The 25,010-nt window shown below is 41.8% G+C and overlaps 1 protein-coding gene across 2 annotated transcripts in view; it reads right to left on the reverse strand.

The window, feature by feature from the left end:
• Positions 1-23,622, reverse strand: part of MST1 (macrophage stimulating 1) — a 34,465-nt gene extending 10,843 nt beyond the window's left edge. Inside the window, exons 1-10 of one of the 2 annotated variants that reach the window (XM_039358698.1) lie at positions 23,277-23,622; positions 20,430-20,562; positions 19,378-19,490; positions 18,202-18,316; positions 16,739-16,875; positions 9,066-9,186; positions 5,044-5,162; positions 3,724-3,883; positions 974-1,104; positions 305-407 (exon numbers count right to left, since the gene is read on the reverse strand). In XM_039358698.1, the coding sequence (XP_039214632.1) occupies positions 305-407; positions 974-1,104; positions 3,724-3,883; positions 5,044-5,162; positions 9,066-9,186; positions 16,739-16,875; positions 18,202-18,316; positions 19,378-19,490; positions 20,430-20,562; positions 23,277-23,361 (1,217 nt within the window). In that variant the 5' untranslated portion in view covers positions 23,362-23,622. Of the gene's footprint in view, positions 1-304; positions 408-973; positions 1,105-3,723; positions 3,887-5,043; positions 5,163-9,065; positions 9,187-16,738; positions 16,876-18,201; positions 18,317-19,377; positions 19,491-20,429; positions 20,563-23,276 lie in introns of both variants that reach the window. The other variant, XM_039358697.1, reaches the window with a different exon arrangement.
• Between the last annotated feature and the right edge of the window lie 1,388 nt (positions 23,623-25,010).

Consider the following 25,010-nt stretch of genomic DNA (forward strand, 5'->3'; position numbering starts at 1 on the left):
CACATAAAATTTCATCAAAATCGGTGATGGTCAAGCAGAGACCCCCAGACTACTTGACATGGAATGACCCACATTTAAAATCCTGTAAATCTTGTCCTCAAAGAATAATGAATGAGCTGGGTGAGCACAGACCACAAAAGGTGAGATACTTTCTCTCAGAATCAGGGCAAATAGCTGTAATCTGAGCATTCTTCATGAAGTCTGGGTGCTAATAGGGTTAACTCATCCACCCTGACATGACTAAGGCTTAAAGAGGGAAATGGAAACAGAATAATGATAGACTTCCCACCATTCATACACTTACTGGAGTGTGTGAGGGGTTTGCTCCTTCCATTTCTGGCAGGTAATTCCTTTCCGGGTCTTACTAACTGTGCCTTGGTAATCTTCCCCATTTCCATGGTAACAGTCTGTGGGAATCAAAGACTCACCTGAGTTCATTTGCCTGTCTTTGTACACACAAAGATGCTTTGAGTTTCAAACATTATGCTCTCCAGCTACTAAGGAACTGTGTTTTCCTGGAAGATCTAGACTCTAGAGACCACCAGGTTACCAATTTCTGTTCAATAACTAATAAGGATCTCCGACAAGCCAAGACTTGCTAGAAGGGGTAAGCTTGAGGGGAAAACATCACAGTGAGAATGAAGCACCCTCAGTGACTACAGAAAGTTGGATTAGAGATGGGCTGAAAGAGGGAACAGAAAATCAGGAGCTGGAATGGAAAAATGGAAACACTGCTTTGCACTGTTTTGCTATGGATTCCCCTTTGATCTGCATCATCCCAGACACAGTGACATATAGAATCCTTATAGCCATTCAAATGATACGCAGATAGAACTCTGCTGCTTCTTTTCTCACTCAGGGACAACAAACAAGGGTACTTTGAACATTAGGAATAATGCAGTCCAGACTTCTGCGAGAAGAGTCACTGGGAAAAGCCTCCCTCTAGATCCCAGCTCGGGGTCACCATTCTTACCCTCTGCCTCCACATCCTCAGCACAGCGCTTGATCTGGAAACAGAAAGCTTTAGGCAGGTTGGTCATCAAAGTGAAGCACCAGGGAGCCTCTGAGCCATCAGGATTCCGACAGTAATTCTCACTTAGGCCTCTAGAAGGTAAAGGCAAAGCAGAAGATCAGCACCCTCCCCCAGCCCAATTCTGAAGATGCACCCAAATGCTTCTGGCTGGCCTTCAACATAAAGTCAGTTGCAGTTTCCAAGATTGAGCATTCTGGAAGATGCTTCAGGGTTAGTTGATCCATAGCTACAACATAGCCTGAAGTCATAAGATTTTTAGACTTTTAACAGATCTGTAGTTAGTGAAGTTCTGTTATCATCCAAATTAGTTTACTACTTAGGCTTTCAGTCAGTTTCTGAGCTGCATCAATATATTGTTTTGACTCTGAAATCTCTAAAGCAGCGGTTCTCAACCTGTGGGTCGCGACCCCATTTGCACGACCATTTCACGACCATTTCACGGGGGTCACCAAACAACGCAGTCCGCCATTTTTTTCCCCTTTTCCTTAGCTGTGCTACTCCCTTTTATTCTATTGGCTTTTGAAAGCCAATAGAATAGGCTCTCTTGAATAGAGTCTAATTCTATTGGCTTTCAAAAGCCAATAGGAATTGTCCAGGCTGTCTCTGCCCTGCTGAGCCCGCCAAAAGTCCCATTCTGCAAACAGTGCTGCAAGTCGTCTGCAGAGAAGGTGAGCTGTCTGGACGTTTCCACCCCTCCCTGCTGAGCAACTACTAAAAATGTAAGTAAAAGAGGGCCAGGGGTGGGAAGTGGGAGGCCAGCGGGCGCAGGGAGGGTTGCTGGCGCGCGTGGGGCCTGGCAGGTGCCTTACCTCCCTTGGGCTGGGCTAGGTGGTGGCCCAGCCGGTGGTCGCCCTGCGTCATCGCTGCCTCTTGCCAGCTACGCCTCGGCCAGTGCAGGGGGCACCACCACACATGCTCCCGGGCAGGAAAAGTCCTCGACTTACGACTGGTTGGGTAGTCCTCGACTTATGACTGGTTGGGTAGTCCTCGACTTACGACCGGTTGGGTAGTCCTCGACTTACGACCGGTTGGGGTCGTGGTATTAAAAAGGTTGAGAACCACTGCTCTAAAGGATTTGTAACTGGGGAGGCCTAAGAAACTGTTCTTTCTAAGTAAAACAGCCAGTGCTTTGCTATTGTCACCAGAGGCGTGGCCTGGACTAACATCTGTCCTCAGGGGGAAAACCATGACATCTGGCATCAGGGGTTTCTCCTTAGCTGGACAATCTTTATGGCCAAGCTATTCTGCCTATCCTCATGCCTTGCTTTAAGACATGAGAAAGAGGCCTTGGGGTAAGTGTGTCTATGAGAAACCTGCCAGGCACTTTCCAAGTTTCTAAAGAAAAGAATAAAGCTTCCATTTCAGTTTCTTTGCTGGCTGGGAACTTGCTTAGAAAGCAGCAGCAAAGCCAGAGGAAAAACCATTCAGCTTGCTGATGGGGAGCAGCATACTCAAAAATTATATCACCATCCAAAAGTGAATTGGATACAGCAGAGGCAGGATTAGGACAGGCAATGGGGGCCACAAATGATACAACTGGCATTTTGTTTGGGGCCAAGAAAAAAATTGTGAATAACATTTCACTCATTCATGAGAAAAGGCTTAGAATGAGACACTGCAGGCAATCTGGCCACAATCTATGGTGCCACAGCACAAAGGCCAAGAAAGAAAGAAAGAAAGAAAAAAAGAAAGGAAGGAAGGAAGGAAGGAAGGAAGGAAGGAAGGAAGGAAGGAAGGAAGGAAGGAAGGAAGGAAGGAAGGAAGGAAGATACATTCTTCACTCTCAGGAGATGGGCACAGCAATCCATCTAGATCAGTGGTTCTCAACCTTTCTAATGCCGCGACCCCATAATACAGTTCCCCATGTTGTGATGACCCCCAACCACTTATACATCACCTGGTGCCAGGGGCGTGGCCAAAGAAAAGGAGGAAAAAAATGGCGGACAGCCTTGTTTGGCGACCCCCGTGAAATGGTCGTTTGACCCCAAATGGGGTCCCAACCCACAGGTTGAGAACCACTAATCTGGATATTCAAATGGAATTCCTAAATGAAGCCAAAGTCCGCAAGTAATTTTCAGAGAACATTTTGTTGGAAAAAACCCAAAGGGAGAGGTTAGTCAAGCAGCAAAAGTAGAATTTGGATTCTTTTCCTTTTTTTCCTTTTGAATCTGTAATAAGAATTTCCTTTCTTTGATTATACACACACTAAAGCACAAGGTGCTCGGTGTTCAAAGAAAATCTGTTGTGAGTCATTTTCTAAAGTTTTACTGTGCAAACAGGAAAAAAATTAATAACCCTGTTTCTTACGCTGGTATATATAAAACTGCTCTGATTGAAAGAAAACTGCCTTCCCACCTCTAGTGAAATAATGAAGTCATACCATGCCTAGGTGGCATCATTTGACTGATCTTGAAAAAAATAAAGTAAAGGTTCACCCAGTTGAATGGGTGATCACTAGCACATTACAGGCCTGTAGGATAGACTGGAAAACTGGGGGGGGGGGGGAAGAATCCTGACGAAGCTCTATGTTTGTCCCAAACCAAACCAAAGTGAATATGCCCATGTAGTCATCTGGGGTGAAGCAACTTTTTATGCCCAGCAGAAGGAAACCTTATCAGAGGAAACGCTTCCAATCCCATTTCTAGTTGGACTTGATATATTCCTGGGAGAGCAGCATCGCCAATGCATACTTGCATGGATATTTCTCTGGGTGGAATTTGTGTCGGTGTGGTGTCTGTGAGTCCCAGCGTTGGCAGGGGACGCCCGATGTAGTGACATTCACCTTGCCTCGATAATCTTCTCCTTTCAGCCGGAAGCAGCTGGTTGTAGTAGACAGATGTGGATGTTTTTCTGCTTTCAAAAGGGAAAATCCATGGAAACCAAATCACAAAGTGTATCATAAATCCTTCATAGCATGAATGAAAAAAAGAGTACTACACTTATCCTGAACTTGCATCAAAGCGCTGGAAAAGATCCAATTTGGGTCAGCCACCGGGATCAGAGGTTTAGTCTTCCGAGCTTTCAGACACGTGTTGGACCAGCCCATCCTCAGGGAATTTCTCTCTAGCAGAGTGTGAGACAAGCTTGGAAGACTAAACCCAGATTAGATCCTGCAACATTTTCCTGGGACATAAATATTCGCCTTCATTCGTAAGAATGTGTTTACTTATTCAAGATTCAGAATTTAAAAACTCTAAGTTTACATTCCAGTTTTCATTAAATGCAATCTACAATTACAAAATTGTAGGTTGAGAAACACTGGATGAGAGACTACTGAATCAGCAAAAAGAAACTGTTGAGCACATTGTTGAGCACATCGTTCCCATCCGGCTTTTTTCCCCTAATTATCTGGTGTCCTGCCTTATCTGCTTCTATCCTGTTACTATGCACATAAAAGGGTTAAGCTGGAATAAGCAACATTTGCTTCCTTTGGCATTGCCTTACAATATTGTTCTCAAAAATTCTGTACTTTTTGAGAGATAGATAACAGAGATTGATGCTACTAGGCCCTCTATCCTTTTATCTCTAACCTGTTTATAGCTCTCTCTGTCTGTCTGTCTTTTGTACCATTGGCTATTAACTGTGTTTAGGTTGTTGTAGATGTTTTAACAAGTAAATTTCAAGCTATAGTTTTTGAACTGAGCAGCACATGAGCTTGCTCTGATCTGGATATTAGGACTGACTAGGATGCAAAATGAACTAGAAATTAACTCACAATAATTTAATCACCCTAAGGACTTTCACAGTGCATTTTATACATTCATAGACAGATTTTGTGTATCATAAAATAATATAATCATCTGAAGATTTTTTTTCTTCATTACATGTAGTTTTTGTAAATGTATTAATAATCATTATTTAGGTTTGTCTCCACATAAGGTCTCAAATTCCCCTTGGCATTTGTAAAATACACTGACCCATCCCATGCTGCGTTCGGATCACAATGAATTTTTTTAGCTCTCTAAGACTGATATATTTCCAAATAGGTCCTGAACCTCAGAAGGACTTACTGCATTTATGAATGTGACAGAATTCACGCTCCTTGGCAGGATCCACTGTGTAACACCAAGGTTGCTCAGAATTGTCAGGATTACGGCAATAATTATCAGTAAGGTCTTTATCTGGGTATCTTTAAAAAATAACAGAGAAAGGGAGAATTAAATTAAAACACTACTCTCAATATTTCCCTTAAGCAGGTAACAATTTTGTAGGTGTTACACTTCATACAGGAGACGTGGCATTCATATCATCAGCATCATGTTCTGATCAAGCATACTGATCCACCAGTCACTCAAGGACAGGCCAAAGATATTTTTCACGTTAGATATGTATAATAGCAAATATATTGACATTGCTGAGCGACACACTTCATAATTGTGGGATTCGGGATCGATGTTCATGTGTCTTGAAAAACACTGGTAAAGCCAATAGATTGGCAAACCTAAATGAATCATTTAATGAAGAACACAACTCCATCAGTCTCAACTCAGTTACTACCATAGTTGCAGCCAAAGGGAAGTCATTTCTTTGGTTCCCATTTTAAAACAAATCAGCATAATGTGTATTCTCTGAACAAATACAAAAGCAGAAACCCTCCAGATTTTTTTCCCCTCTGCTTGAATGTTGTGGTAACAGTTCTCTCAAAATGCAAAAAAACCTGCCTACATTAAATTATGGAGAAATGCATATAGATAGTCCTCGACTTACGACTATCTGTTTAACAATTGTTCAAAGTTATGATGGCACCGAAAAAAGTGACTTACGACTGGTCCTTTCACTTACAACCACTGCAGCATCCCACAGCCACATGATCTCCGTTTGCGACCTTCCCAGGGGACTTCCAACAAGCAAAGTGGGGAAATGCAGATTTGCTTAACAACCATGTGATTAATTGAATGGTTTGAGTATGGTGATTCACTTAACAATTGTGGCTAAAGGGATAGGGAACCGACTTTATGACCATATTGCTTGTCAAAGGAAGTTACAGTGCCACTTGTAGTCATAGGTCAAGGACTCACTGTACTTTTGTTTTCTTTTTATGAAAATGCATAATGTTTTGCAATTAACTGAAAATGGACATTATGTGCTTCATAATGTCAACATCAAAAGAAAAAACAGACCCTTCTTGTGGTTATAAATGTGCTGTTTGTTCACTGTGTCAAATTGAAAGCAGGCTTATGAGAGGCTAATAGGCCCATTAGAAGCTGCCTTGTGCTTTACACCACATGAGACCAGTGGTCAGTTTAGCTCAGCTTTGTCCATGTTGACCCAGGTTTTCAGGCAGAAATTTTAACATATGTGAAGTGGAACAAACTAATCCTAATTTCACGTATATATCAATCAGGAATGGGTGGTCAAGGAAGGTCATGTCCCATTAAAATGCGAGCCTGTGTACTGCTGCAGTGGAGAAAAAATAACTTCCATCTTGAAGATCATTACAAAAATATTTGTTAGTAAAACTAACATGTTTCCCTGAAAATAAGCCCCACCCTGGAAAAAAGACCTACCCTGATTTTTGGGGGTGGGCCTATATCAGCCCTATCCCCAAAATAAGCCCTAATTAGGACCCCGCCCACTCTGTCCCACCTCACTGCTGCAATGGGGCAGGAGGCCGCGTAGCATATTGCACCGCTGCCGCCATGAGGCAAGGCAGGTGGGGGAGGGGTGGAGCTGCCCTATGCGCCCTGTACCTGCTTCCTTCAGGGCCTCCCCAGCCAGGCAATTCCTTGCTCGACGACCTTCCCTTTCACTCCCCTCCCGAACCGGACTGCCATGCTACGGAGGATGGATGGGGTAGGCCCGGTCCCCCTCGGCTATTTCAAACCCAGGGGGGAGTGACGGTGAAAGGCTCCACTGCCCCTGTGCACCGCTGGAGGTGCTTTCTTCACGCTTTGTCCCACAGATCACTTTCCTTCTCCTCCATCAACTCTCCCATGGCTTGTGCCATAACCCAGCGGCACAAGCCTCCCCCGCCACCTCCCTCTGCCAGCCCTCCATCGCCGCCACTGGAGAGAATGGAGAACGGGGCAGGAAGCGGCTCTGCACAGTGATGCAGAGCAGAGAAGATCACTTGCTTGCCACCGTGCATCACCTCGCATCTCCCTTCTCTGTTCTGGAAATGGCAGCCCCATTTCCTGCCGCTTCTTCTCCCAGCGCTGCTGTAGAGTTTGGCGCACCACCGCCCAGCTCCTCCCACTTCCTGAAAGCAAAAAAATTCTTCACTAGCCTGCTTTCCAGCTCTGGTACGTTTCTCGCCTGCTGTAGGAAAACAATTTGTAGGACTAAAAAAAGTTCAGTCAGACCTTCCAACTTCTTGCAGGAAAAAAAAAGATCTCGCGAGAAGTTGGAAGGTCTGACTGAACTTTTTTTAGTCCCACAAACTCCGAGTTCCACGCAGGTTCCTGGTGGATGGGGCTGTTGGTGCCACTGCCGCAAGGCGAGGCAGGTGTCACAAAAAATATAAGACACCCCCCCAAAAAAGTAAGACCTAATGCTTCTTTTGGAGGCAAAAATAATATAATACCAGATCTTACTTTTGGGGAAACACAGTAGTAACTCTCCTTAAACAAAACTATGATATAAACACACTTAGGATAATCTGGTTACCACGTTTGGGGAAAATATTGCATTTCTCTCTGAAACTGGTGATTATTTATAATTTTGGGGTTTTTATGTATCTTACTTTCTACTTTTCTCTATTAAAAGTTGCAAATATGGGGTCTCTTTCATGTGGAATCAGTAAATACAATATAAGGCAGTGATGGCAAACCTTTTAGAGACCGAGTGCCCAAAAACTGGCCCCGCCCCCACTCCACCCCCTGACCCACCCTGCCTGTGCGCAGGGCCACTCACCACCTCCAGGGCCCGCCGTAGATCGCCCAGGCAGCCCAGCAGTGCCATAGCAGCCACACTCTCTGTCCATGCCCCGCAGCATCAACTGTGCACCATTGGGGAGGGCAGAATCTTGTTTACGCTGCCTGGCTGCCATGTCCTTGGCTGCACTGCTCTGTGTGGGCCACGCTTGGGGGCAACTCTCTTCCAGGGCGGCTGCTGGTGAGGAGGGGGTCATGGGGGTAGGCAAGGCTGGGGCAACAACACATGTGCCCACAGAGAGGGCTCCGAGTGCCGCCTCTGGCACCCGTGCCATAGGTTCACCACCACTGATATAAGGCATCACTTTTTTAGAGAGAGGGAATACAACAGGAACAGGAAATGCATCACAGGAAGAATAGAGATGGATCATAAACTAGCAGTGTGACACAGGAAAGAAATACAATAGAGATGAATGGTAGAGCTGCACATAAGTAAACATAAAACTCATAACAGGGTCTTTTGGGTATTTGGAAAAAGAATGATTAGTAAGAGTAGATATGATACAGTGTGGTGAAAGGAGATAGAAAGTTCTTCTTGTGTATTCTCTTAAAATCATGGGGCCTTGGGTAACTCAACAAAGCTGAATGATGGGAAATTTGGGCATGATAAAGTGAACTATATTTCTAGGGTGAACATAGATATATTACCAGTATGAAATGTTGTGCTAGAATAAATAATTGCCACCAATTTAGCATTAAAAAATATAAAGAGTTAAGGTTAAGTACTAGTCACATTATTATATATGGATGCCAATGTGTAAAACACAAGAACATAAATGCTTCTGCAGGTATAACCAGTACACATTTCCCAAAGGTATGTAATTCGCTTCTATGACAACGAAAAATTTGAACTAGCCATTGGACCTCTGATCTAACAAGGTTCTTCTTATGCTGTTATGTATCCAGGCTGCCCTGGAGATGCCTGAAATTGAACCTGGAAGCATCTGTGTCTCCACTATACGAATTTCAAATTAATGTGAAAACTGATTGTGACAACTGCAAAGTCATTACTGATATAAGCCAATTCTTCTCACTGCTATTAATAACTCCATTTCCCAAGGATTTCCTTGCCCCTTAGAAAGTACCATTATGGCAATGCCTCATAGAAAATGCCCTTTCTTCTGCTGTTTTACAGATTACGCAATGTCTAGAATCAGTACTTGTTTGGCAGGTATGGATGCTTGTGAGGATGCTGCAGGTCCCAGCGTTGGCACTCTGTTCCTGACACAGTGTGATCAACGAATCCCCGATAATCCTCACCATTACATGCCACACAGACAGCTGGAAGGCAAAGGCAGAGTATTACTATAAGAGGTATGTAGTAAAAGTCACTTAGAATCTAGTCAGCCCTGAAAAGTTGTCCAAGTCAAGAAACTGATTCCACAAGAAAACTAGAACTATCCTTTATTTTAAAAGATTATAATAATTTGCAAGTCTGCCTGCGTTTTTCCTTCCTTCCCTTTTACACTTTGGGATTCAGGAGGAGCTAGTGTGAGTCTCTTTCTCATATTTTCCCTGTGCCCTGGGCTTGAAGCTTGCTCCTGTTATTGTCTTAATGGCTTCTGGATAATTTCTCTAAAATCATCTCCATGACTCCCTACACATCTTGACCAGAAGGTTGAAGAGAAGGTAACTAAGAAAACTAATTTACCGTATATTCCGGCGTATAGGGTGACCCGGCGTATAAGATGACCCCCGAGTTCGACGCCGGGTCGCAAGACGATCGACGCCGAGTCGCAAGACAATCAACGCCGAGTTGCATGCCTAGAAAGTCATCTTATACGCCGGAAACTACCTTATTTCCAGCGTATAAGACGATCGATGCTGAGTCACATGCCTAGAAAGTCGTCTTATACGCCAGAAACTACTTTATTTCCGGCGTATAAGACGACTTGGCGTATAAGACGACCCCCGAGTTCGGAGGCTGTTTCAACACTCTCAAAAGTCATCTTATACGCCAGAATATACGGTATATGAATAAACTAGGCAGAGAGTATGAGTATGCACACATTCTGTACAGATCCCAAGACTGAACAAGAAAGCAAATACATGACAATATTGAACAAAGGGAACACAAGGAACACCAGTCAACACAAAACCCTTAACTAACACAGTTCCATGGACATAAGAGGCCTCTGGAAACAAAACAGCACTTTGTACTAGATCAAATAGACATATGGTTTAGGAAGGGCTATCAATCATGACAATTATAGTAGTTTTTCAGATTAGCTGGCCCCCATTGAACAGGTACTGCTTGTATCTTGCTACATCCTCCACTTCCTTCAAAAACAAAACAGAACTTGGTCCATATAGTTGATCCATATGGCAGTAATCCACAAGGTAAACACAATTTTTCCAGTCTAGCATGAATGTCTACTTTCATTATTGACAAGGGAGTCTGTGGGCATTACATTTAAAACTAAACATAAATATCAGCAGTACAAACACATAATTATTCATTTTTTTTTATTGAAAGTTTTATAAATTTTACAAAAAGACAAAAACAATACAAAACAAAAAACAACATATACAGAAAAAAACTAAACATCACATATAAAAAAAAAACCCCATCCCCCACCCCTCACAAACACCCTCCCTTCCCCCCCCTGAGCTTCCCAGAGCAGAATATAGGCTTAGTTAAAAATTAACAAATAAAGATAAGAAATTAAATTAAAAAATTTATATTTATATATATAAAAAAAAATATCTATATATAACATTCTCTATATATAAAAATAAAACTTATGAAAAAGCTATGTGATATTTTCTTATACCCAATCTAAATTGTATAAATTTTATCCATTTGTCCCAAACGGCAAGAAACTTCTCTTGCGTTTGTTGCTTTAAGAAAACCGAAATCTTTGCCATTTCCGCCAGATAAGCTACTTTAAGAAACCATTCCTGCAATGTAGGCAAAGATTCCTTCTTCCAGTATTGTCCTACTAACAGCCTGGCGGCTGTAATCAAATTTAACATCAATACAACCTCCTTTGTATCACAATCTGTAACAATGCCCAACAAAAATAATTGCGGAGTAAATTTTACCCTCCTTCTAAAAATTCTCTGGATATTCCACCATATTTTGATCCAAAATGCTTTTATCTCTCTGCATGACCACCAAATATGATAATAAGAAGCATCCGTATAACCACATCTCCAACATTTGGGTTGTACGTCAGGGTACATAAGAGACATTTTTTGTGGATCAAGGTGCCATCTATAAAACATTTTATAAAAATTCTCCCTAAGGTTCTGTGCTTGTGTAAATTTGACATTTCTCACCCAAATGGTTTCCCAGATGTCCAATGAGACTGGGACACCAAAATTCTGCGCCCATCTAATCATGCAGTCTTTAATTAATTCCGTTTCTGAGTCCATTTCAACTAAAACCCCATAGATTCTCTTGATGTGGGTTTGTCTTTGATCCTTGACTTGCTTAATAAGATTTCCATCTTCTCTAAGAAAACCCAATTTACAATCCACCTTCCATTTATCTACTAGTTGCCTATATTGGAACCAAGAATAAATAATATTTTCTTGCGCTAAATCTTCCCGTAATCTTAACTGCCAGTTTTGCCCATCCCATCTAAGTAGCTGACTATAAGACACCATATCCATTTTTACACCTCTTTTTATGCCTTCTATCGCATGCCAAGGTATGGCCCATAATGGAACTTTAAAATCACTTTTATAATATTTTCTCCAAGTCCTAAGTAAAGAGATTCTTAAAATATGAGATTTAAAGACCCAATCCATTTTTTTATTAAATATTAAATAGGCATGCCACCCATAAAGTAAATCCCATCCCTCTAAATGAAGTATCTCAGGATTTGTCAAATTTACCCAATCACTAATTAGTGTTAAAACCACCGCATCGTAATATAATTTCAAATTTGGTACCTTGAGTCCACCCCTCTCACGGAAGTCTTGCATAATTTTAAACTTAACCCTTGGCTTTTTCCCTGCCCAAATAAATTTATTAAGACCCTTCTGCCACTCACTTAGGTTAATCTCATTTTTCAAAATCGGTAACATTTGAAACAAAAAAAGAAACTTGGGTAGAATATTCATTTTTATCACTGCAATTCTTCCCATGAGGGATAATTGCAACTTCTCCCAATTCTTCAAGTCCTTCTGTACCCTGACCCACAACCTTTCATAATTATTTTTAAATAATTTTACATTAGAAACAGACAACATCACCCCCAAATATTTTACCTTATTAACAATCTCAAAACCCGTCAAGTTAGCCAAAATCTGCTTCTCCTGACTAGACATATTTTTAGGTAAAATTTTAGTCTTATTTACATTAATCTTGAAACCCGAAACCAAACCATAATAATGAATCAACTGTAATAAGTTTACTACAGAGTGATCAGGTTGCGACAAAGTAACAACCAAGTCATCCGCAAAAGCTCTCAACTTATATTCTTTTTTGTTAACTTCTATTCCTTTAATTTCCTGAGACTCTCGAATTTTGATCAATAATATTTCCAATGTTAAAACAAACAACAATGGCGATAAAGGGCACCCCTGTCTAGTACCTTTCTCTATTGTAAAAACCTCCGACAAACCTCCATTAACAATAAGTTGTGCCGTTTGTTTTTGATATATTACCGTAAGGGCTTGTAATATCTTTTCGCCAAAATTCATTTCTTCCATTACTCTTAGCATAAAATGCCAATTCAATTGATCAAATGCTTTTTCAGCATCTAAAAATATGAGCCCTGCAGGAACTTGGTTGTTCTTGTCTAAATATTCTAATAGATTAATAATTTGTCTAACATTATTTTTCATATACCTTCCAGTTATAAACCCTGATTGATCTTTATGCACAAGATGATGCACCACCCTCATAAGCCTATTTACCAAAATTTTTACAAATATCTTATAATCCACATTTAAAAGAGATATAGGCCTATAATTTTTTGGTAAAGTAAGATCTTGATCCTCCTTTGGAATCAATGATATAAAAGCACTACGCCATGAAGGAGGAATCTCTAAACCCTGTAAGATACCATTAAAAAGATCATTTAATGGTTGGATCATCTCCTCCATTAAAGCTTTATAATAAACAGCTGTTAACCCATCCGTACCCGGTGCTTTCCCTAGTTTCAATTGTTGAATTGCTGAGGCAATTTCCTCCTTAGTAATTAAGCCATTAATTTCATGTTTCTGATCCTCAGTCAGTTTGGGAAAACTTGCCTCAGCTAGATATTTATTTATATCTAGCAGTTGCACGTTAGTAGATTTGTATAACTTTTGATAATAATCCAAAAAAGATTTTTTGATCAATTCCTTCTGAAAAACTAATTTACCCTTATAATTTATTTTCTCTATTATTCTCTGTCTCTGTTTCTTTCTCAATTGATAAGCCAACCATCTCCCAGGCTTATTAGCATTACAAAATGTATTTTGTTTCATAAACAATAAATTAGTTGCAGCTTGATCTGCTATCAACATATTAAATTGTGACCTTAATAACTTTACAGATTCTTTAATACTTTCATCAGAAGGATTTAGAATCAAGGCCCTTTCTTTTGATTTAATTTCGTCTTCAAGTTCTCTACGTTTCTGAATCTGCTTCCGCTTATGACAATTATTCATTTTTATCAAGACACCACGCATAAATGCTTTACCTGCATCCCATACCATTGACATTGAAGTCCCCTTATACATATTCAAAACAAAATAGTCCTTTAAACACTCCTTTAACTTTTGAACATTCTTCTCTTGTCTAAACAAATTTTCATTAGCTCTCCAGGATCTCCTTTCCTCTTTCTCTTGAGTCAGTTCCATCCAAACTGGGCTATGGTCCGTCAGTGATCTAGGAAAAATCTTTACATTCTTTACTTTATTATACAAATCCGTAGTAATCAAAAAAAAGTCAATTCTTGAAAAAGATTGGTGTCTATCAGAAAAAAAAGTGAAATCTCTCTCCTCTTGATTACATTCCCGCCAATAATCCCTTAATTCCCAGTCTTCCTTCATATCAAAAAAAGCTTTAGGTAACCTTGCTTGTTTAAGAAAAGGAGAGGAACCTTTCTTGTCCCTTTGTATATCTAAGACACCATTCCAATCACCCATTAATACCACTGATCTATAGTCAAGCAATGTTATTTTTTGATGTAACTGCTTATAAAATTGTTCCTGTTGTTGATTTGGAGCATAAAGTCCCACTATGAGTACTTGCTTACCATATATACCAAGTTCAATCATCACATATCTCCCCTGGGGATCTGATTCTACCAGACAAGCTGGTAGATTTTGTTTAACATATATAACAACTCCCCCTTTCTTCCCAGGAGCAGAAGATATAAAATGAGATCCCAAACGAGCATTGACTAAATATTTCTGATCTTTAAGTAAGATATGAGTTTCCTGTAAGCAAATAACGTCATTGGTATGTTGCTTCAAATAATAAAAGATTTTTTTCCGTTTCTGAGGAGAATTCAATCCATTAACATTCCAGGTCAAAAACTTTGCCATCTCCCTTGGCACGCAGCCTGGAGAAGACACCATCAAGATCTGAAAGAGCTGCATGTGTTGCATAACTCTTGGGTCTTGCTCCTCCCACCGGCGGTGATGCATTTCCAGAAGAATTCTCTTTGGGCTCTTTTTTACGTTGCTCCTTCTCTTTACGCTTATAAGCTGCACGAGTCATCCTCTGCTCTTTAACCTCCATCTGGCGTTGCCTTTCAGCTTGTATCATTCCAGCGGAAACCAAACCTAATGCCTCAGATTGCTGCTCGACTTCCTTGCCACTCGGAGATTTCTGACCAGATGGAGTTGAGCCTGCACCCAGGACCGAAGTATAAAACTCTCTAGCTTTGTCAACTGTATTCAATCTGTAGCGTGTCCCCGCATGGCTCAAGACAATACCCATCGGAATTTCCCATCTAAATGGCATCAATCTGGCTTTAAGCTCATTGGTTAAAAAAGCGAAGTCTTTCCTGCTTCTTAAAATTTTGGATGGGATTTCCTTTAGAATGATAACATCTTGGGCAGCAATCTGAAATCTTTTGTTGTAAAAGGCTTGTATAATCTCATTCCGCAGGGACTTCTTTGTAAAATAAATCACCACATCTCTAGGCAAATTCTTCTGCTTAGCAATCCAAGAATTGAGTCTATAAATTTTTTCCACTTCTCTATGTAATTCTCCTTTATCCATATCCAAGGCCACCGCCAGATCAGTAAGGACCACCTCCACCAAATCTTGATTCATATCTTCCTTGAGGCCTCTAATCCTCAAGGCATACTCCATCTGTCTGAACTGAAACATCAAGATATCTTCTTGTGAGGACTCCACCTTCCTTTCCACATCTTGAATTTTATCATCAAAAGAATCAACTTTGTTTTCCACTTCCTCAAGCCTTGCATCGAGCTTAACCACCACAGTAGCCAAACCTGAAACTGCTGCAAGTATGTCTTGTCGCAAATCATTATTATTTTCTTCCAATTTAGTCTTTATCCCCGTTATCTCTTCTTTAAGATCAGATTTAATTTCTGATTTAATCTGTGAAGCAAATTGCTTCATTTCCTCTCTCATTTGGACTACAATCTCTCCCATTATGCCTCTAACCTCTTGTGCTGAAAGTCCAGGCAAAGGGGGGGAGGGTGGTGGCTGAGCCGGTGGTACATGTTTAGATTGTTGTTGTAATTGTGCAGTAGAAGTTATAGGAGAAGAAACAACCTTGGATATTGAAGAAGGCTGCTGCCTCTTTGAAGCCATTTTAAAAAAGCACAGTTCTCACTTCCCTTTCCCCTCCACACAAAAAGGGAGGAGGGAAGGAAAAGAAAAAGAATTTAAAAAGAGACAAACTATAGTCCTTGAAAATCCAGAGAAAATCCAAAGAATAAAAAATAAAAGAGCAAACAATTCAAGAAGAAAAAAAAAAAATTCTATGCCAAAAGCAAAAGCAAAATCCAATCCTTAAAAAGGGAAAGTAAAACAAAAGAGAAAGGAAAAAAAAACTCCGACACTTTCAAAACGCCATCTTAAATCCTTTCACTAATATAACAAAGAAAAGGAGGAAAAATAGTCAAAATCAAATAATAAAAAAAATAAACACCTAAATTATATAACAAAAATCCTTTAAACTGCTCTGTCCGTTTAAAAATTACTCACCAAAATACTATAAACACGGAGATAGAAGCGGCGGTTTCTTTTGCTTCCTAGGAAGCAAAAACAGCTGGGAGGCGGAGATCAGCAGGAGCTCCGAGGGAACACTCCTTTCACCCCCTCTAGAAATAAATCCAGAGGGGGTTTAGGGGTTCTACCTCTATTCCTGCGTTCTCTGTCCCTTCCCTTTGCCCGGGAAGGGAATTCCGAGCCGCGGGCCAGCTGATGCACGCTGTGCTCCGCGGCTCTGACACTTCCCCAGCTGGACGGCTAGAAGATAGCCGCCATCGCCGTCGCCTTGTACCGGAAGTCTCCTATAATTATTCATTTTGTAATCACATGTATTGCCTGCAAGTCAGTTTAATTTTTCATGACTGCCTAGACCAAAGCCTGTTTGGTCATTAAGATTCTAGGCTAGAAACTGGGATACCATGAGCTTTAGCAATGCCTTAGGCACGATACTTGCTGGGTGACTTTAGGTCAATCACTCTCTCAGTTCAACTCAATTCATCGCTCAGAGTGGTTGTTTTGAGGGAAATAGGAAGAGGAAAGAGTATTGAATATGCTTGCCACCTTGAATTATTTATCAAAATAATAATGGTGGGATAGAATATCTAAAAACAAAAGAATACGTGCCTGAGCAATTAGTTATATGGGATGGTTGTATATAGTTATGTGTGCCCTGCAGACATCTTAAGTCAATTTATTTACCATTTTCACATTTCTTGATACCACAGCTTTGATGTCGGGTAGAAGGATCAGTTGTGTAGCACCAGGGGCCATGCCTATCATTATCTGGATTCCGGCAATAATTTTCTTCCAAACCATTATATTGGGATGGATAATATCTTAAGAAACAAAAAGACAACATGAGACAAAGAAACTGAAATTACCCCATTTGTATTGATCTAGATTTCACCGCAAAACCATCAGCCTCCAGTTATGCAATTTCAATAAGGGTAGAGATCATTGAAGTTAATATAAGCTGGCTTGTTTATTACAAGAAATTGTTTTAAATCAATACCCTGAAAAGTCTCAAATCTTTTATTTTTTTTAATGTCAGATGGATAGATGGATGGATGATAGATTTATTTTGTTTTAATAAAGGTCAGAGATGAACAGAAAAACAGCAAGTAATGGGGTTCAGGGAGATATTTTCTCTGTTGTCTTCCCTCAATACCATCAGCTGAGAACTGGAATAGTAGAGAGTTTATTCAAGAGAAATGGGAAACAGTCAGGGTGAAAAAGACTTATCTCCTAATTATAGTTTGGATGCATTGGTTTTCTGTTCATTTTCTTGCCACCTGCATCCTTTTTCCTAGGACAGTGTAATGTTGCTCTTGACAGGAATACAAAGCACCATACTCTGTCACTTATAAAATCAGACCAAACAAAGTAGGTAAATTCAATTATGGACAGCCTCTGGCTTGCTAGATGGAGTAGCAATTTTGCACAGAGCATAATTCCTTAAGCCAGCTTTCCAAAATGAGATTCTTCCTGGATGTATTAAAACTTCTGCTTCATAAAACCTGGTTAGTTTTAGAAAGCATCAACAAAACCAAAGTGTAATCACTAAGTTTCATTGTGCATAGCATTATGACCATAATAGATGATATAGATCAGGGATGTCAAACTCAACACATCACATGACTTTTTTCCCCGTCAGTGCTGGGTTGGGTGTGGCTTCCACGTGATGCATCCGGTGCATGGGCCGGCAGTTTGACACCCCTGATATAGATTATTAGTGCAGAGATATATGTCTTATAAAAATATTGAACATAGTAAGTTATTGTTTGAAGAATTGCCCAATTATTGTTCTATTTTTTTGAAGATATTATTCAGGGGCATCCCTTCTGTCCTATTCTTCTCTCCTTCTCCTTGGCCTCAACAACAACAATACAAGAAAGCAATGCCTCTCTGCCTATGCAGTACCCATTTCTTCTTACGTTATTTAATTTATGTATTTATACCAGTGTTTCTTAAACTCAGCAACTTTAAAATGTGAAGACTTCAACTCCCAGAATTCCCCAAACTAGCATGCTGGCTGGAGAAACTCTGTGAGTTGAAATCCACACATGTTAAAGTTGCTGAGATTGATTTCCACTTTGCCTTTATTTAAGATATTTATACATCGCCTTTCAAGAAGTTCAAAGAGTGGCATACATAGATTTTACCTGTGATCATGAGGAAACTTTAGCCACCATTTTTGACATGTTTTTCCTTTTGCAGTCACAGACTGGATCCCTCTATAGTTTGCTCCATCTCCTATGATGCATTTCCTTACATAACCTGTGAAGTGATAGTTGAGAAATAACTTCTAATGCAAGATGGAGTGAAAATCAAGTAAGAGTGGAGTTACTTATTTCGGAATGTGGTCATTGAAATATTTCATATGATAAGGGAATTCTATCATAAGTTCAAGAAAAAGGCCACACATGAGCATTTTTTTTATATACATGTAATATGTGGGTCACCACTTTCTTCGGGAGATTGTTGGGAAAGGTTAAAAGGATCTTTTGTCCCAGTTGTCCAATCCTGGGAACAGTGTCAGACCCAACCTTTTTCAAAAGTCGTATTGCTCTTTTATCAGACAATAGAGGCATATGGGCTTCTTGGCTATGAACAAGGCTGACATCTCTTAGATCTAGGAAGGAAAACACACAAATCCAGGTACAATAACCAGTATTGGACCAAATATCTTGCTGTTTCAGAATTGCTGATAGGAGGCCATAGGAAAAGTGGCCCATCAGGTTTCCCATTAAGTTCATAGGACCTTGAGCAAGGCTTTACTCCAAAGTCTCACTCTGTCTATCCTTTGCAGCAAGGTAAGACTAAACAAAAGATTTATGGAGGCTTCAATAAATTTGATGTTGAGGACTCTCATGCTGCCTTCTATAAGGACTTAAGGGGGCATATATTTGCACTTTTTCACTCACAGATCACAGCAGCTGTGGCAGAGGTCAATTTACTCCAGATGCCCTCCCAGATATTGAGAGCAAGTTGGAGATCAGACAGATAACTTAGACTTACATCAAATATTAAAATAGATATGGATGTACACTTAGTTAAGCATATTAGAGAAGGCAACTTATATTTGCTTGAGAGCTTATACATCAAGACAGGACACGTGTGTCAGCTAGGAGGACTTTTTTTTTTTATGCACAGCCTCTTATGCATGTATATCCCTTCTCTCCTTTCAGCAACCCAAGTCCTAGATAAGTATCCCTATTTAATTTTTAGGTCATCAGGCCAGAGGAAGCACAAATATGCATTTCCATGTTCCCTCTCTTGCACTAGAGGCACTCCCTGGTCTTTCTCACATTTCATTTCCATGCAGACATTCAACATACTTTTCTTCTGGTAGAGGTCAAAATGAACATTCCTCTGCAACTGGGTATGCGGTGAAATTTGGGTCACAGTCAGCAGCTGACATTCAGAACGCTGCCAGTTGTAATGAAAGGCTCTGGAAGAACACATAGACAGCAGTCTCATGAGATACCTTTGGCATGGAGAATCGCTTATTTGCCTAAACTTTCTGGTTCTTTCTTCAACTTTCCTGCTCTTGGTCACTGCCAGATCCAATTCTTATCTACTTTGTCTGCTTTTTTTTACATGCCCGGACATATAATACTTTGTCTTGCCATGTCTCTTTTCTATTCTTCATTTGGCCTTTTTTGTAGACCAGTTTGGACTCTTTTGTTATTCAGAAAGTCTTCGTGGTAGACTAGTTTCAGTGAATATTTTACAGATATTCTTCCTCAACCCTTAATGTCTCATTCAGAGCTTGGTGTGTGTGTGTGTGTGTGTGTGTGTGTGTGTAGTATGTATGTATGCATGTATGCATGTATGCATGTAGATGTGTGCAGTTAAGTACCCATGTACATATTGAAGAGTCATGGAGTGAAATTAACACATAAGACATGTATCACTTATCCCAAACCATATATTTTGCAGGTTAAAAAAAAGTTAAGATTCCTCTGGTTCAAGCCCAACTCTTGGGGACCACATGACATACCCATGTCATTTTCTTGAGAGCAAAAGAGGTTTGCCGCCTCTGGGATATTATTTTGGCTTTCCTCCCTGAAGTTCCTAGTAGTTTCGCATTCAAATTTGAACCTGCCTGTGTTTTTTCTTAGACCAAAATCAGCTGCATGCACAAAGATGTTGGGTAGCAGCAGGACTAGGAAAAGCCTTTCCAGGTTAAAATGACCTTTTAAGAATTCTTCTGAATCTTGGGAAGAGCCAGGAGAAATTCCTGCTGGGGTCCTGGAGCACTGCTGCTTCTTAGGAGGTATTACCAACTAAATAATCCAATGGCTGACTCAGGGTAAAGCTGTTCTTTGAGGTTACACTAATAGACCCTGCAGTTCACCTGCCTGAAGCTCTGGCTTTCTCCCCTTACCTGCAGTCCAGCAAGGTGTTACATTGTCGGGCACATTCTTCTACTACACAGAACTGCTCCACTCTTTGTTGAATCGAAGTGATCAGCTGAGTAGCCTTTAGTCTTTGGAAATCATTCAGTGGAGAACGGTGACCTGGAAGGCATAGAAAATGTCAGTCATTCTGGATCTCTGCAAAAAAAAAAACCCCGAATCAACTCTCAACAGAAAACAAGCATAAGGAGGTGCCTCAGTAATATTGCATCCTGGTAGTCTTTAAGGCAGGAATGAGTAAGGGGGAAATACGAGAAAAAAAACTAGCACAGTTAAATCACAGTCTTTTCTAAGAATTTGAGAACTGAATGTCATCATTTTTTAAGAAACAGGAAGTGGAATAAAGAGACCAGCTTAGCATGAACAAGGTTCCTTGGCTCAAATGAGATTGTGTGATTCTTATTCACACAAATGAAATTGTATGATTCTTATATCTGAGACTTCCAGACAAAGTGTTGTACATTTAACAGATGCACACCAGGTGGACAAGAATCATGCATAGATGTTTTCCAGTGTGGGACTGGGAAAATATTGTATTTACTACCTTTCTGCCTTTCACACATTATTGTACTGTTTTTTTTTAAAAAAATAATAATAATAATGGCAAATCTAATTGCAGAATGTGTGGCTAAGAAGTTTGAAAAAAAAATGGGAAGGTTTCAATTATTGCCACAGAACATTCAAAATCTTGCTAACAGAGAGCCAAAAAGCTTTCCTGAATGAATGCTGGTCACAAATCTGTTAAAGATATCTTCTTTGTGGCTTTGTTAAAATACTATCTACCAGTCCCTGAGTCTACAATAAACTTATTTTTTTTTCTTTGAGTCAATCTTGACTTCTGGCATCTAAAAGGACATGGCCATGCAATTTTCTAGGCAACACTTTTGGAAGTGGTTTGCCATTGGTTTCTTCCTACGGCTGAGAAATAATGACTGGTCCATTAGCTGGTTCCCTGCCTAACGTAGGACAAGAACTCAAGTTTCCTTCCTCCTGTTCCAGCACCTTAAAACACTAGACCTGTGTTCTCAACCTTGGTGACTTTAAGATGTCTGGATTTCGATTCCCAATCACTCTCCGTACATTGGTGGGTGATGGAGTTAAGGCTGGGGGAGGAGGGAAGTTTTGATAGCCATCTTCCAAGGAATGTCTGGTTTGCCACAAGTGTTTTTTTGTGGGTGCACTCAAGTAGACATAGACTTTAGGTATCACTTTTGCCAAATCTCAGCTGTCCATCTTTTGGACACAGGTTTTGTGCTAGTTCAGAACACTGCTAAATCTATACAGTATACTAAAGAAGCCCAACAGCACTTATCACTAGAGAGAAAGCTGTACTGTGATGCGGGAGAAAGTGAACTAACTCTCTTTTCCACTTCACTGTGCAGCCATTGCTGGTCAGATATTATTCAGGAAGATCCAGACTTCTGAGTTGGTTATTAGCTCAGGGGCCTGGTGGGTATATTGAAAGACTGAGGCTGATTTTAAAGAACATCATTCTCCCACTGCACAAAGCAGAATGGAGAAGGCCAGAATGTATTAAGGCAGTGGTGGCGAACCTATGGCACGCATGCCAGAGGTGGCACTCAGAGCCCTCTCTGTGGGTACGCGTGCCATGCCCCAGAGATGGCAACCGTCCCTCTTCAACCAGCTGCCCGCTAACTGGCCGAGGTCCCACATGGCCAAATGCATCCCAGCACCCATGCGTCCACTGGGTGCTGGGGCCAATGGTGTCAGGCAGCAGCCACCCTGGCCCCTGCCTCACCTTTCCCTATGACAATGGCACCCCAGCCCTGCCTTGCCTTGCCTCACCCCGCAGGACAAGCCTCCTGCCCCCCGCCCCACCTGCCAGAGACCCCCTGGATCTCCCCCAATCCTGCCCGCCCCCCACAGACGTCCCTCCCACGAGCAACATCAAGGTGATCACACCCACATTGGCCACACCCACCCAATCGGCCATGACCACCACAGCCATACCCACCTAGTGGGCCATGCCCACCTGGCACCCAACGATAAATAAGTGGGTTTTGGGTTGCAGTTTGGGCACTCGATCTCTAAAAGGTTCGCCATCACTGTACTAAGGGGTCAGAGGAGAGGGGATACACCCATATTCATCTAGGTAGCCCCTTGGCTCTGTTCCTCTAGGTGGGATCTAACTGAACATCAACTAAAAGGTGGGTGAAGCTTGCTATATTGCACCCATGTGAAAACAACGCTTCTTGCCTACTTCAAGGGCAACAACTAAAGATGACTTTAGGCTACTTTCAGATACATCTTGGGGATGAGATGAAGGCAATGTCAGGATGAAGAGACAAAAAAGAGTTTCAAGTAAAAGACCAATGGTTCTGGAGAGACGTGAGAAACCTCAACCAAGAAGGCAGAGGGAGAAAGAGCAGGGTAGAAATGCCAGGTCTTTATGCAGGAATAAAAACCAGGAGACTCTGGAGTTCTAGTCCTTCCTCAGGCATGAAAGCCAGTTGAGTGTCTTCGGGCTAGTTCATCTCTCGGCTCACCTCACCTCACAGGGCAGTTGTTGTGGGGAAAATAAGAGGAGGAAAGAGTGTTAGATATGTTCTGCGTCTTGAGTTATTTATAAAAATAATAAAGGCAGGATAATATGTGGACAGAAGTATCTCAGGGTAGAAAGCTTTGGTAAACAGCAAAGGAAAAAGGACTCTTCTGGGAAAATATCCTGACTATAGAACTTACAGTACAAAGAAGCAGGACCTTCTTTATTCTGCAGAGCTGCTGAAACAAGAAAGAAGCACCCTTTGGAAATTCAGACCAGGAGAGGGGGAAGGGGGAGGGAGAAAGATCCTCACCTTTGCTGGAGGTGCAGAGCAACACAAGGATCAAGACAACTGTCACCTGCATGGCTTTCTCCACCACATGCAATCTTCCCAACATGGTCAAATAGATATGCCAACAAGGTTATGTTTCCAGGAACATCCAGCAGGAAGTTACAGCTGACCAAATATTTACTTAGGGTTTGTGTATCAGCAATAATTCCACAGCTTCAAAGCACATGGGGGTACAGTTGCCCATTAGACCCTCAGTACAATGAACCCTCAGAACTATTTCTCCACTTCTTTTTTTTCTGCCCTGCCTTAGCTTCACAAAAGTTCCCAAGAAGAGACAATCACTCCCCAACTTCCCCAAATATAATGTAAAGTCAGGTTGGGAAATTGCTCCACATGAGTCCAAGCTGGCCTTGGATCAAGAGCCTTCCCCTTCCTGTTAGTGGTCAAACAATGGGGCCGCCCTACAGTCTCACAGATCTTTGCTGCTGACCAAGCCAAGCAAATTGGAAAGCTTCCAAGAGTCCAGCACAGGCCAGATCTGAAAAAGAGAGTTGCCAAGCTATGACCCGGCAGTCTTCTATGGCAGTGTTTCTCAGCCTTGGCAGCTTTAAGCTGTGTGGACTTCAACTCCCAGAATCCCCAGCTAGCACTGACTGAGGAATTCTGGGAGCTGGTCCACACAGCGTAAAGTTGCCATGGTTGAAAAACACTGCCTTTAAACATTAGCTGTATGTGACCAATAAAGAAAAAGTATCATTTGCAGAAATATGTTCATTTCAGTATACAAAGCAAAAGTGATGCCTCATCTTTCCACTGCTGAGAAGGGGCTACACAGGGAACATTTTCTTATCTTGGAGATAAGCAGCTCCACTGATTTCTAATTTCTATCGTGGGTGGAGATGGGTGGGCATTTTTTAAAATTAGAAATCCAAAAAGATCTAACATTCCTAAATAATAATAGGAAATGCCCTGATTATACAACAGTTAATGGCACAAAGCCATTTGCCAGATCACTTGTCTAAACCTTTGTTCCAAAACATGTTTATTCAGAGATTCCACACAGTTCCAGAGTATTTTCCCCTCATAAATATGTTATTATAGGGATCTCCGAGCTTTGTAAATCAGTGGAGATTTAAATTTTAAGATCATGTCCTGGGTGTTCCTCTGATCATGAGCTAATTGTCAAGCCCCAAGGGGCTTGCCATTCGGTGGGGGGGGAAAGGAGCGAACCACCCCACCCCCGCCAACACGCCGAGCCGGAGCCAGCCCGCCCTGCCGCAACCGCTCGCCGGGAGGAGGGAAACAACCTACTGCCTCCGGCCAGTCCTCAATGCCACGACCATAAAACGCCCCGCCGCTCAGCTGGGAGGCGGGGAGGAGCCGGAAGCAGGGAAGCGGCCGGCCGCCTCCCGGCCAGTCCTCGTCACTGGAGAAGGCGCTGCGGCTGCAGGGCGTCCTGCCGCCCAGCTGGGAGGCGGGAAGGAACCGACAGCGGCGGGCGGCGTGGGGCTTCTTCCCGGCGCCGCGGAGGGTGCGGGACCGGACTACAACACCCCGCCGACCAGCTGGGAGAGCAGGAATGGCCGACGGCCTCCCAGCCAATGTTGGATACTACCGGCCAGCAGGGAGACGGGGAGCGGTCGGACATGTCGGGCAGCGTGCGGTCCCTCTCCGGAGTAGTGGGGGGTCCCGCAGCCGACCCAGAGCACCCTCCCCAGCAACAAGCCAACCCCGGCGCGGCCCTAGAAGGGAAGG

This window comes from Crotalus tigris, unplaced genomic scaffold (genome assembly GCF_016545835.1).
Source record: "Crotalus tigris isolate CLP2741 ecotype Arizona unplaced genomic scaffold, ASM1654583v1 scf7180000019060.718356, whole genome shotgun sequence".
In the NCBI taxonomy this organism is placed as follows: Eukaryota; Metazoa; Chordata; class Lepidosauria; order Squamata; family Viperidae; genus Crotalus; species Crotalus tigris.